This window comes from Episyrphus balteatus, chromosome 3 (assembly GCF_945859705.1).
Source record: "Episyrphus balteatus chromosome 3, idEpiBalt1.1, whole genome shotgun sequence".
NCBI lineage: Eukaryota > Metazoa > Arthropoda > Insecta > Diptera > Syrphidae > Episyrphus > Episyrphus balteatus.
Window position 1 is genome coordinate 25,750,755 of NC_079136.1, and position 12,808 is coordinate 25,763,562.

The 12,808-nt window shown below is 30.1% G+C and overlaps 2 protein-coding genes across 2 annotated transcripts; both read left to right on the plus strand.

The window, feature by feature from the left end:
- The first annotated feature begins 1,939 nt into the window (after positions 1-1,939).
- Positions 1,940-7,120, plus strand: LOC129914887 (probable cytochrome P450 304a1). The gene is made up of 6 exons (XM_055994334.1): positions 1,940-2,039; positions 2,127-2,378; positions 5,752-6,318; positions 6,378-6,676; positions 6,731-6,875; positions 6,939-7,120. Exons 1-6 carry the CDS (start codon positions 1,940-1,942, stop codon positions 7,118-7,120), a joined length of 1,545 nt encoding a protein of 514 aa, XP_055850309.1.
- A 631-nt stretch (positions 7,121-7,751) lies between these two features.
- Positions 7,752-10,199, plus strand: LOC129915870 (probable cytochrome P450 304a1). The gene is made up of 6 exons (XM_055995567.1): positions 7,752-7,845; positions 7,927-8,178; positions 8,835-9,401; positions 9,465-9,763; positions 9,816-9,960; positions 10,018-10,199. The coding sequence occupies exons 1-6, from the start codon at positions 7,752-7,754 to the stop codon at positions 10,197-10,199; spliced, it is 1,539 nt and encodes a 512-aa protein (XP_055851542.1).
- Positions 10,200-12,808: the final 2,609 nt, after the last annotated feature.

Sequence of the window (12,808 nt, forward strand, 5' to 3'; positions counted from 1 at the left end):
GTTTTTTGATTGAATTTACTTAAATTACTTTTGTTTTGAGGTAGGATCCTATAAAAATAAAATCGTGGCCACAAAGCCAAAACCACGAATCTGCAAAATTGTAGTTTTGAGAAAAACGTCTTTAAAGTTTTGGAAACTCATGCAATCTTATGGGAACTCGTGCAACGGAAATTCATAGTTTAGGCTCCTTAGCAACAGAGTGAGGATTGGGATCGATCATCGATCTAATGAATAGTCTTTACATAAATTTAACCTTTAAATTGTTTCCTTTTCAGACTTCTGAAAGGTTAATTTAATAGAAAATACTTCATACAAATTAAACTGATCATTCATTTTTTATTTTTGTTGGGAAAATCTTGTGAAATGTTTTCTCAAGAAGTCTTGATACTTTTAGATAAAATTTAAGTGTCATTTTTTACCTACTGAAAAATTTATGTTTCTAATCTTAAACTTTAAATATAAAATAATAGCAATAGCACTGTACAAAATACTAATTTATATTAATACATCTTTGTAGGTTTCAGCTTCGACACTGGTCTAACTATCCCTTAGTATTGAATAGCTAGAGCGATATCCATAGAGCGGCGAAAAAACGCTTTACTCACCAAGCTAAAGAAAATTTTCAATTAGAAATAAAAGATGACTTTTAGTAGTACAAAAACCACATGCATCCTGGCAGTATTAGCGTGGTAAATTGCGTTGTGCATCTCATAGAGCTAAAAATGAATATTGGTGTCAAGGCACAATCGTGTCAGGATGCGGACGGGAAGAAGAAGTTTTTTTTTACTACTTGTAGTCATCTTACACTTTCAATTTTAGATCGATTATAAAGTGGACCCGCTCTATCGGTACCTATGGTTCTTTAAAAAAAAAAGGTTTACCTATATCTTGAGTTCTATTGGTCGGGTTTAAGATCGTGGCTTTCAGTGACACACCATTTCTTATATTGATTAATATTAAAGTAATTCAACATTTCTTTTGCACAAGTTGTAAAAATTGCACTTTTGATAACAACATTACGATGCATAGGGGAGAGGCCAATAAATCAGCGTTCATAGAATTTTGCTGTACCTCCACTCCCAAAAATGTGCTTTCGGCTTTTGGTTTTATTAAAATAAAACCCACAAAAGAAATTATTGGTCATTACTTACATATGTATAGGTATACAAAACAGAAAAATTCTCTGAAGTCTTTAATTGCACTTTAACCAATATTTCGGTCAAAGTAACTTCCAACTGCACCCTCTTTCCCCCTCTTCAAAAGCCACTATACAAAAAGCCAAAATGGGTATTTTTTTTAAGCTTTCGCAAATTTTGACTTTTATAATTGTGCTATAAAATATCTATTTCCTTTTTTGTACACTTTGCTTCACTTGAATAGAGACAACTATTTAACCTACAACAAGTGCAAATGATGATTTCATTTGAACCTTCATCTAAAAGTTATGAAGGTTTTGGGCCATACTTTCAGGCATTACTACGCGCAATAATCATATTTTAAAAAAAAAAATACTATTACATAATAAATGTAGTAAAAATAATTTTTGGGATGTAAGAAATTAAAAAATAATATTTCATTACACTTCTCTTAAGTACCAATTGCTTTAATTGCAAAGAAATTTTATGTCCCTATTTAAGTGGCGTGCAGTGTAGGTACATAATAATATGAAATAAGTTATCAGCTAAAACGCGTAATAAAATAAATTTAGGTCGAAACTCAAGAAATAAATCTATTTCCATTACTCCTTTATGGTATTTTAAAAAAATTATCGAACATTAAAAATCATTCATACGATTGTTCTTGAATTGGCAATAATAAATAAAGGCTTGCCTCAATTAATCAATTTTCATTTAATTTCGTTGATAAGATGATCCTTTAAGGTACTTCGGTCAGTTTGCATTAAAAAGCGAACCAGTTAATTAAAATCTCTTGAATAGCAATGATCACGATAACGACATTTCTAGTAACCGCTTTAGCGACCATACTATTTTATTTTTCATATCGATATGCATTTAAACGACCTGAAAAATGTGCTCCTGGTAAATCTCCAAAAAGAATATTAATTTTTGTTTTTGTTTCATATTTTAAGTGTTTTGTGTTTTTTTTTTTTTTAATTTGTTTTTAAGGTCCTCCGCGGATACCTATTTTTGGAAGTTATCTATTTTTGATGTTGGCTGGAGGAAAGTGGCTTCACAAGGGAGCACTTTTATTAAGCAAAATCTATAAATCTGATGTTATTAGTTTATATATTGGAGATGCCCTAACTTATGTTGTTCATAGCCCTGAAGGAGTTAAGGAAATTCTTAACAATAGTGCATATGATGGACGCGTGGACATATTTCTTGCTCGTATGAGGGACCCAAATCACAATAAGAAAGGTGAACTACTAAAAACATTAAATCAAGTTGCTATGGGTTTTTAAAAAAATATTTATTATTGCTTCTATGCAATTTGTTGTAAAGATGTTCTGTTTTTGTATTGCCTTAAGAATTGCTAGTTCTGTTATATTTTTATATATGGTTTGGTTAAACAATACGAATACAGATAATATTTCCGAGTTTACTTCTTGCAAAGTGCGCGTTATTCAAAGTTAAACGTTCGTTGAAAGTCAAAATCCTTCTGCTATATAGTAAAATTAGTACAGTGTGTGTGACAAAAGAGGGTCAAAAGATATAAACTAGCGGAGATCTATCACTTTTTGCAGAGCTTTGTGGAACCGATTGCAAAACGGTGTGTAAAAATTCAAAGACACCCCCAATATGTGGTCTTAGGCCCAAAAAACAGTTGTTTTTTTGGCATTCATCCATTGCAAAAAGTCTAATTTCGTCAAATTTTCAACAATGTTAGATTTTATTTACTGTTGTGGAAAGAATACTAACAAACAAGTTTCGTTTAACCCTAAATTGGTTGGTAGTTGTATATGCAATTTCTGTTTTAAATGTAGGTAATCGTTTCAAATTTTGTTCGCAGTCAATTCTCAACCGATTTTCATAAAATATACCTCGTTATGTTTGGTAATAAATACTTTTAAGAATATATTTTTAAAACAGCATGTAGTTTTTTCAACAAGTGAAAATTTGTTTTTTTGGCGCTAGAACCAGATTTTGGGGGTGTTACGGAACTTTTACATACAGTTTTACAAATCAGTATATTCAGTATATTCATGAATTTTAATATCACTAGATCTAAGTATGCACTGTTTAGTGAAGTTTTTGGAAACAATGAAATAAAGTTACGAGTATGTACATTTTAATTGAATCGTTTATTTTCAAAACATAGGTAATAAGCCCATTTGCTCAAAAAAAGTTTTGTTGCTACATATTTTCTGCAAATGCAAATATTACTCTTATCTACCAAAGAATATATGTAAATCAAGATTTGAATACATAAGAATAAATAAAATCATCCTTTTTGTGGGTTTAAAAAATATTGAAAATATTGAAAATGGACTTATCATGTTTTGAAAATAAACGATTCAATTGCTACCGTTACAATTATTTTTCATTTGATTTGAACGGGTCAAAAACTATTTCTGTACCTATCGCAAATAAAAATTAATATCTTTTATCTTTTATATCCACGTGCCATACCAATTTTGTTTCAAATTTTAATTTGGTAAGATAAATTTTAGCTTATCAATAAATTTTGATGATCTAAAACTTGTTGTTTGTAGCTGAGCAATAAATGATACCTAATAAATAAATAAATATACAAAAATTGAAGACTCGTGGGAACATTAACCCCAATAAAAATATACATATTAGATATGTGAAGTACTGATAATAAAACTATAAGGCTAGCCTTTTGCAATACATCAACCAGTCAACTGGTTAATTCATTAAACTTTGCATCGTGTTTATTTAATAATAAATTATAATTAACCTTTCCTTGTTCCTATTTGTTTTCAACATAGTTCCCTTAATTAATTTATTTACTTAACCGTGCAGAATGTAATAAAACATTCAACATTTAGTCATTTAGCTAATTTTGTGATTGATTCAATTATTGTTTTCGAAACCAAAATTAAATAGCCCAGTAAAATTAGACAGATGAGGGTGTACCTTCGACCAATACGGTGCAGGGAAATAATTCCACGGGAATCTGCTCCACATGGGAATTTATTCCACCTCATGTGGGAATCTGTTCCACTTTTTGAAGTGGAATAAATTCCCGCCTCGAGTGAGAATTTATTACACTTTTTATTGGGAAATAAATTCACCTTCAAATTTGATGATTTATTCCTTGTCACTTTGGAGAATGATTCTACTTTATGTTTGTATTGTATGTGCAATCTGGAGAAAAGCTGGATTTTGCGGAAAAAGATAGTATCTTAAGGTACAAATATCGTATGTAATTTTGAATGAAAATTATAAGCTTAGTTGATTTTTCACCTTAGAAAATTGTTTCAAATAGTCAGAAATTTATAAACCATTTTCATGCCTAGAAAAGTAGAGCTCTTTCATAGCAAAACAATAGTTTACTGAAAAGAGGAAGAAGATTTCTTTCAAGTCTCATAGATTTCAGTTCGCGTGATTTGAATAAATATCTTACAAACAAAGCGGACAAATAATGAGAACTTAATGATCAAAAACATATCAATCCTTCTTGTAATAATTGGTTGAAAGCGAAGCGTAAAAAAATTTGCTCACATGAGAATCTACTCAAATTTCACAACCGAAACGCGAAGCGGAAAAAATTTTGACCACGGGAGAATCAATTTTGAGGTGTGAAAATAAAAATTCGCGCGAATTTTTATTTTCACACCTCAAAATTGATTCTCCCGTGGTCAAAATTTTTTCCGTTTCGCGTTTCGGTTGTGAAATTTGAGTAGATTCTCATGTGAGCAAATTTTTTTACGCTTCGCGTTTGCCGGATTATATGACATATACAATATACATAAATGTACATTTGTGTTTCTATTAAATATCAGTAGGTATGTTATTAAACACATACAAACTCAAATGTCCCGGCAAATGTATGTCCAAATGTCAAACTTTAATAAGACCAACTTGAGAGAAAACGTATTTTTTGAAGAATTGGAATTATATAAACATTTGTTAATATTTCAGTTGAAGGAAAAACTATTTAATCGTTTGTTTTGAAAAAGAATACAACGTCGTTTTTTTTAAATAAAATATTTTGGTAAAACTAAACCTTCTATTTCCGTATACATAAAGTATTGATTAACATGAATTCAAATATGGCTCTCAAAATATTCAGAAATTTATCTATTTTTCAGATTTTTGGTGGGTAATAATTCCACAAAAAAATAGGTGTAATAAATTCCCTTATACGGTGAGAATTTATTCCACTTCAAAAAGTGTATTAGATTCCCACTTGAAGTGGAATAAATTCCCATGTGGAGCAGATTCCCATGAAATTATTTCCCTGCACCGACCAATACAGGCAAATGATTTTAATTTACTCTGGACTTTGGATTGCACACCTATAAAAAGAATCGTATAAGCTTTTTGCAGCGGCTTCTGAGTTTCGCATAACTTTTGAGGTTCAAAAATAATTTTACAACAAAATACATTTTAGCCCTGTTTTCTTGAAAAGCTACTCGCATATAGAAAATTAAAGTACCTATCCCAAAATTAAAGAATATTAAATTCTTCATCGATAAAAGTTTTTAAAAAAAATGTGACGGGTGTGACGTTAGAAAGTCACACCCGTTACAACATATTTGTGTTATTGTATTATATTTAAAAGTTACCTACTTTATTTTAAATGTTCAAATCATCTTTTAAGGTATTTTCTTCCAAGATGGACCAATCTGGAAAGAACAACGTCGCTTTATACTTCGCTTTCTGCGTGACTTTGGATTTGGTCGACGCTTTCAAGATCTAGAACTAGTTATTAATGAAGAAATTAAAGATCTCATAGATTTAATCAAAAATGGTCCTAAGTTTGACCATGAACAAGCTATTGCAAAAAATGGAAAAATTTTGTTCCCTTTGGTATTTGCTCCTTGCACAGCAAATTGCATATTATATGTGATGTTTAATGAATCTGTTCCACGTGCAGAGCAAAAAAGTCTGATTGACCTGGGAAAGAATGGATTACAATTTCAAAGAAATAGTGATGATTACGGCAAAATGCTTAGCATTATACCATGGATTCGGCATATTTTCCCAGAAATGAGTTCATATCGTCCAATTTATGAGTCGAATAAATTTGTCTACGAATTCTTTGAAAGATGGATTCAAAAATATATGAAAACATACGAAGAAGGCTCAGAAAGAAATTTTGTGGACTTGTATGTTCAACAAATGCGTAAAGAACAAGTGGAAGGAAATCTTCAAACATCTTATTTATGTAAGATTGGATTTAAAATATTTTTATTCAGATGTAACTTATTTTTGAAATATTTCCAGACGATCAGTTTGTTCTTAGCTTAATTGATTTTTCATTTCCCGCCTTCACTGCGATCGGTGTCCAAATGTCTCTTATTATCCAATGGATGCTATTGAGGCCTGATGTTTTGAAAAAAGTTCAAACTGAAATTGACGAATATGTTGGATCTGGAAGACTACCTTGCCTAGATGATCGAAAAAATCTTCACTATACTGAAGCTACTATACGAGAAGGATTACGAATGGAAACGTTAGTGCCTTCCGATATTCCTCATGTTGCAATGGAAGATACCGAATTTTTCGGATATGAGATTAAAAAGGTTATTTCTTACAAAAGGCTTTTGGAATATAATATTTTTAATGTGTTTTATTAGGGAACTATTATGATACCAAGCCTTTATGCATATCATTCGGACAAGAGAGTGTGGAACGATCCAGAAAACTTTAGACCAGAACGATTTTTAGACGAAAATGGGAAATTATGTTTAAAATCGGATGTCTCATTGCCATTTGGTGCAGGTAAAATTTGATTTCATAATTTATAAAAAATGGAATTTTGACTTTTTCTACATTTGCATTTAGGAAAGAGACTTTGTGCTGGTGAAACTTTTGCTAGAAATATGCTATTCTTGTTATTTGCTTCACTCTGTCAGAACTTCAATATAAAACTATCTCCTGGTGAATCACCCCCAGATATGTCCAAAAACAACAATGGATTAATTATTACGCCACCCGATTTTTGGCTAACCATGGAGGCTAGATAATTTGATTTTATATTTTAATTTAATTTTAAAAACTGCATTGTTTTTGCATTCTAAGTTTTAAATGTCAACATCAAGGTTTTGAAAAAATCCATATCTCATTTATACGATAAGATCTTTCAAAAAAATACGAATCATTTAATGCAATCAATACTTCCAAATATTGTTTTTGGATGTTGAAAACTCTTAACCAATATTTCATAGCAAAAATCTTGTTTAAAACAATTGTATGATGAAATGAAATTCACCCTTAAATTCTAGCAGGCAAATAACCTGTTCATTATTATGTTAAAATAAAATTAAATAATAAAATCCATTACAAACAATCTCGCTTTGTGTGCAATAAGTTCAATAAATTGTAAATAAACAAAGTACAAAATAACGATTTGTGCCTATGTCTGGTATTCCTTATCATCTTTCATAATTCATCGATTCTGCGAATAAAATTTTCTTCCGGGCAATATAATATAAATCCAAGAAATATTTAAATCAGACTTTATGCGTGATGAACAATACCAGATTGTAATTGATGTCTTAACCTTCTTTTATGGGCTTCTTTTTATTTTGTTGAGATTATAAATATCATTTGAACAAAAGAATTCACACTCCACACAGTTTATTTAAATCACTTGAAATGATTACTTCAATTCTTTTGATCGCCTTAACAATTTTGTTCTTGTACATTTCTTATTCTTTTGGAATAAAAAGGCCTAAAGGATGTCCCCCAGGTAAGTAAATAACAACAACAAAATTGTATTAAATTTAAATTTTCAAATTATTATTTATTGGTTTTGTTATTAAAATACAAGGTCCACCACGATTACCAATTTTCGGAAGTTATCTATTTTTGATGATGGCTGGTGGTAAATGGCTTCACAAAGGAGCACTTTGGCTCAGCAAATTTTATAAATCAGATATAATAAGCATTTATATTGGCAATAACTTAGCTTATGTTGTTCATAATGCCGAAGGAGTAAGGGAAATACTTTATAACAGAGCTTTTGATGGAAGACCTGATTTGTATTTAGCCCGGATGAGAGATCCTAATCACAATAGAAAAGGTAGGTTGCTTTGGTATTTTTAATCAGAATTCAGAATCCTCTTAAAGTATGACTGGCATATACAAATTTTTTATCAAAAACTTAATTTGTGGTCTAGGCATGAATTTGACATTTTTTATAGAAATATGAAATCAAGTCATATTTAATTTATTAAAAGTTTTCTACATCTTAATTCTTAATATGACAATGCATTATTTAAATTTGTGCTATTTGAAGAGATCTAAACGTTTTTGTACTCTGTTCGTTCATGAACCGGTAAAAGGTACATAATACCGTATCTTGAGCATGAGGTTTTTATTATTAAGCAAAGCTAAATTTTAAATAATTCCAACCTCAAAATTTCCCACCTCCATGGTTTTGGCCCATACCTATAATACCAAAGAGATGATTTTTCTTAACAAATCATCTTAAATAGAACCACAAGTCTATTAATTGCTTAATGCTTATTACTTATAACGACACCAATTGTATTATTAAAAAAAAATAATGCCGCTAAATTTTAAACGATTTAGTAAAATGCTTAATCCATTTTAGTAAGTTACTGTCAAAAAGCAAACTGATATTTTAACTTAGTAAATTACTAAAATGGCTTAAGCAATTTACTAAATCGTTTAAAGTTTTGCGCCAATAACTTTAAGTTCTTTCTTTGTTTTTAGGTATCTTCTTCCAGGATGGACCAGTATGGAAAGAACAACGCCGGTTTATACTACGATACATGCGTGATTTTGGATTTGGGCGCCGTTTTCAAGCCTTAGAGACTGTTATTCATGAAGAAATATTAGATTTAATTGATGTCATTAAAAATGGACCGAAATTTGATCATGAAAAAATTATTGCTCAAAAAGGACAATTATTATGTCCTTTAGCATTTAGTTGCTGTACCGCAAATTCTATTTTCTATGTTATGTTTAATGAAAGAATTCCTAGAGCTGAACAGAATGTTCTCCTAAAAGTTGGATTCTATGGAATGGAACTGCAGAGAAAAGCTGATCATTATGGAAAAATGTTTAGTATCATTCCATGGATAAGACATTTTTTCCCCGAAAAGAGCTGTTATCGTCCGATAATGGAATCTAATAAATTTTTATACAATTTCTTCGAGACTATGATAGGAAAGTATATAAAAACTTTTGATGAAAGTTATGAAAGAAATTTTGTAGATTTATACCTAAAAGAAATGCAGAAAGAACAAGTGGAAAACAACAAGGAAACAGGTTATTTATGTTGGTAACCATTTTAAATCTATCCATTTCCAAGCATTTTGAAGTATTTTATTTTTTTTTTAGATGACCAATTTGTTCTTAGCTTGATCGATTTTTCTTTTCCTGCATTCACTGCAATCGGCACGCAAATGTCACTTATTTTCCAATGGTTGCTAATGAAACCGGATGTACTGAAAAGGATTCAAAAGGAAATCGATGAGTATGTTGGCTCTGGAAGACTGCCATGTTTAGATGACCGACAAAATCTTCACTATACCGAAGCAACCATAAGAGAGGGACTACGAATGGAAACTTTGGTACCTTCTGATGTCCCACATGTTGCCTTGTATGATACTGAGTTTTTGGGATATCATGTTGAAAAGGTATAAAGAACCTTTTATTAAAAATTGCTTAACATTTATGAGTTTTTTCCAGGGTACAATTATGTTTCCTAGTCTGTTTGCCTATCATAGTGATAAAAGGGTGTGGAATGACCCTGAAAACTTTAGGCCTGAAAGATTCTTAGATGAAACAGGAAAATTGTGTCTAAAGAATGATGTTTCATTTCCATTTGGTGCAGGTATACTTATATATTTCATTTAAATTTTGAATTCTTATGTCTTTTTTTTTCATATAGGAAAAAGACTTTGTGCGGGTGAAACATTTGCGAGGAATATGCTATTTCTTTTACTATCATCTATTTGTCAAAACTTCAATGTAGTTCTAGCTCCTGGAGAGAATCTACCAGATATGTCGAAAAATGTTACCGGTTTAATTATTGCACCTCCCGACTATTGGATCAACTTGGAATCCAGATAAGGGCAACCTCTAGTTTGCCAATGATTTCTTCAGAAGGTAGGGGAAGGTGGCCTAAAATGGCCCCCCTAAGGAAAATGTCCTATATCTCGAAAAACAGTAGCATTCAAACTTAAATGCTATATACTTTTCAAAGTTTAATATATTACTCTCACATTTTTTTCATTTTCGAGTTGAAAAAGTTCCAAAAAGTATTTAATTTTTTTAATTTTCAAGACGTCTACAAATTTCACTGATCAAATTTACCCGGGTAAAATGGCACACTGTCCAAACTTACGTGATTTTAAATGCAAAATTGAGTCAAACGGGCTTCTTTTCCATTTTCTTGGAACAAGTGGTGCTTAATCCCCCCAGATCTTTCATCGAGTCATTCAAAACCCAGTTCATGTTGGTTGCTCGTCTCGTTTTTGTAGTTTTTGCAACTTTGAGTGTTTTGGATGCTTTTTTCCAGGTTTTTGACAGAATCAAGGGCTTTCCTCAGTCCAGGACTTCCTCTCTGTGCATCGTTCATAAATAGCAACTATTTTCACTTTAAAAAAATGAAAATGTGAAAAAAAATTTAAAATGACATGTGAAATAGGTATGCCATTTTACCCGAGCACTAAGTATGCCATTTTGCCCATTTTGAGTTTTTTCAATTTAATTTTTACACCAAAAAATTTAAAATCGTTTTAAACCAACTTATTTCAGTACATTATTAAGAAATACTTCATGCGTAGGTACACACAATAACTTCTTTTTCGAAAATACAATGTTTTTTATACTTTTCTTTTGCAAAAAAAATTTCACAAAATTTTAACGAGTGTACTTTTTGATGTGGATAGAGACTGTTTGGCCTGTCAAATTTCAAATAATGGCTTGAAGTTCCTGAAATTTCGTATATGTTGGTTTTGCCAGATAAACTAAAGAATCGCGTTCATAAAACTTTCTAATTATTTTCGATTCTACGATTTCTAGCAAGGGGGCCATTTTACCTTGGGGTGCCATTTTAGGCCACTTTCCCCTAGTGTGTTTGCTTTTTACTTTTAATTTATAGTTTATGTAGTACAATATTATAGAATAATAATATAATATATAATATAATTAGAGCCGATAAAAATAATAAAAATCAATATGGAATTTAATGTGGTATTTATGATAAAGTGGTTTTGGTACTCGTTGTAGGTATATCATGTTCATGATTACATAATAAAACGATCTGGATCAAAATAGAAAAAGGTTTCTATATTCATCTCTTTTTCGTTGATATTTGTTTGTTTATTCTGTAACTCCATCTCTCTATCTCTTATTTTTCTCCCTACCGACAAACAACCAGAATAGGAACCAATTGTTGGTTTCAGACTCACGTGAATAGTAAAAAACGGGTAATTAAGACGTTTAAGTTTTTGTAGATAGTAAATAGCGAAACTGGTACCAGTTACTAACTAAGGCCGTGGTATGCAGATTCGAGAATAATTTTAGCTCCCATACCTAAAAGTTATCAATGAGATGCTTAGATAAATTTTAGCTCTGCTAAATTTTTTTCGAAAAATTTGTATGGGAGCTTAAATTATATAAAAAAAACACTAAAAATGAAAAAAATAGATGGTAAATCGTTTTTTCATTTAGAATCGTTTTTTTATACAGTATCCCAAAAGTAATAGTTTAATCGAAATATGCTAATAGACCAAAATAATTGATTTTTGTTTCAACGAAAAATTAGTTAAACATTTTGAACAACTAATAATAATTAGGTAATTATAATAATAATTGCTTATTTATTTTTTTGAGCAACACCCTGAAAAATAGAATACACTACTGGGTCACACGAACTTGCTCTTAGGGTTCAAGTTGCTAGAATTTTTAGGACTTTTTATTTTGACAACTAGTAAATGTACCTAATTATTTTAGGTAAAAAAAAACAACAAAAATAAAATAAACAAAAAAAAAAAAACATACAAATCGTTTTTCAAAATATTAAAACAATATCTGAAATCAAATTGCCCTCCAAAACAAGGAAGCAATTTTGCAATTTGTTTTATTAAAATGCATATAGAAAAACGAATTTCAAAATCGTTAGAGCCGTTTTTTTAAAAACTAATATTTTATAAATGATTTTTTGGAAAAAAAGTTTTTAAATAAAATGAGAATGCCATATGGTAGAAATCACTCATCAACATCTCAAACCAAAATTTAAAACAAAATCAATGTCCGGTTTTCGAAAATTTCATTTTTCAAACAAAAATTTTGATTTTTTTTTTTTAAATCCAAAAATTAGTTTTTCAAAATTTTATTTTAAGCTTATATTAAAATTATATAAATTATTTTATACAAAAAATTTTCTTGACATTAAATTAGACATTAGATTAAAAAAAAAAAAACGGTTCTATGTCAGGTACCGTTAATAATGATTTTCAAAAAAAAGTTTTTTTTTCATTAAAAGATAGACCTTTTGTCTCAAAACTTACACTTGAATTTTTTTTAACAAAATCGTTGGAGCCGTTTTCGAGAAATTTCAACTTTACTAAAATCGGTATATGACAAGTACCGTTATTTTTGGTCAAAAAAAAAATTCATTCCATAAACCCATTTGAAGAGTCGCCAAATACCGCTACATACCATCTGTTTAGGCT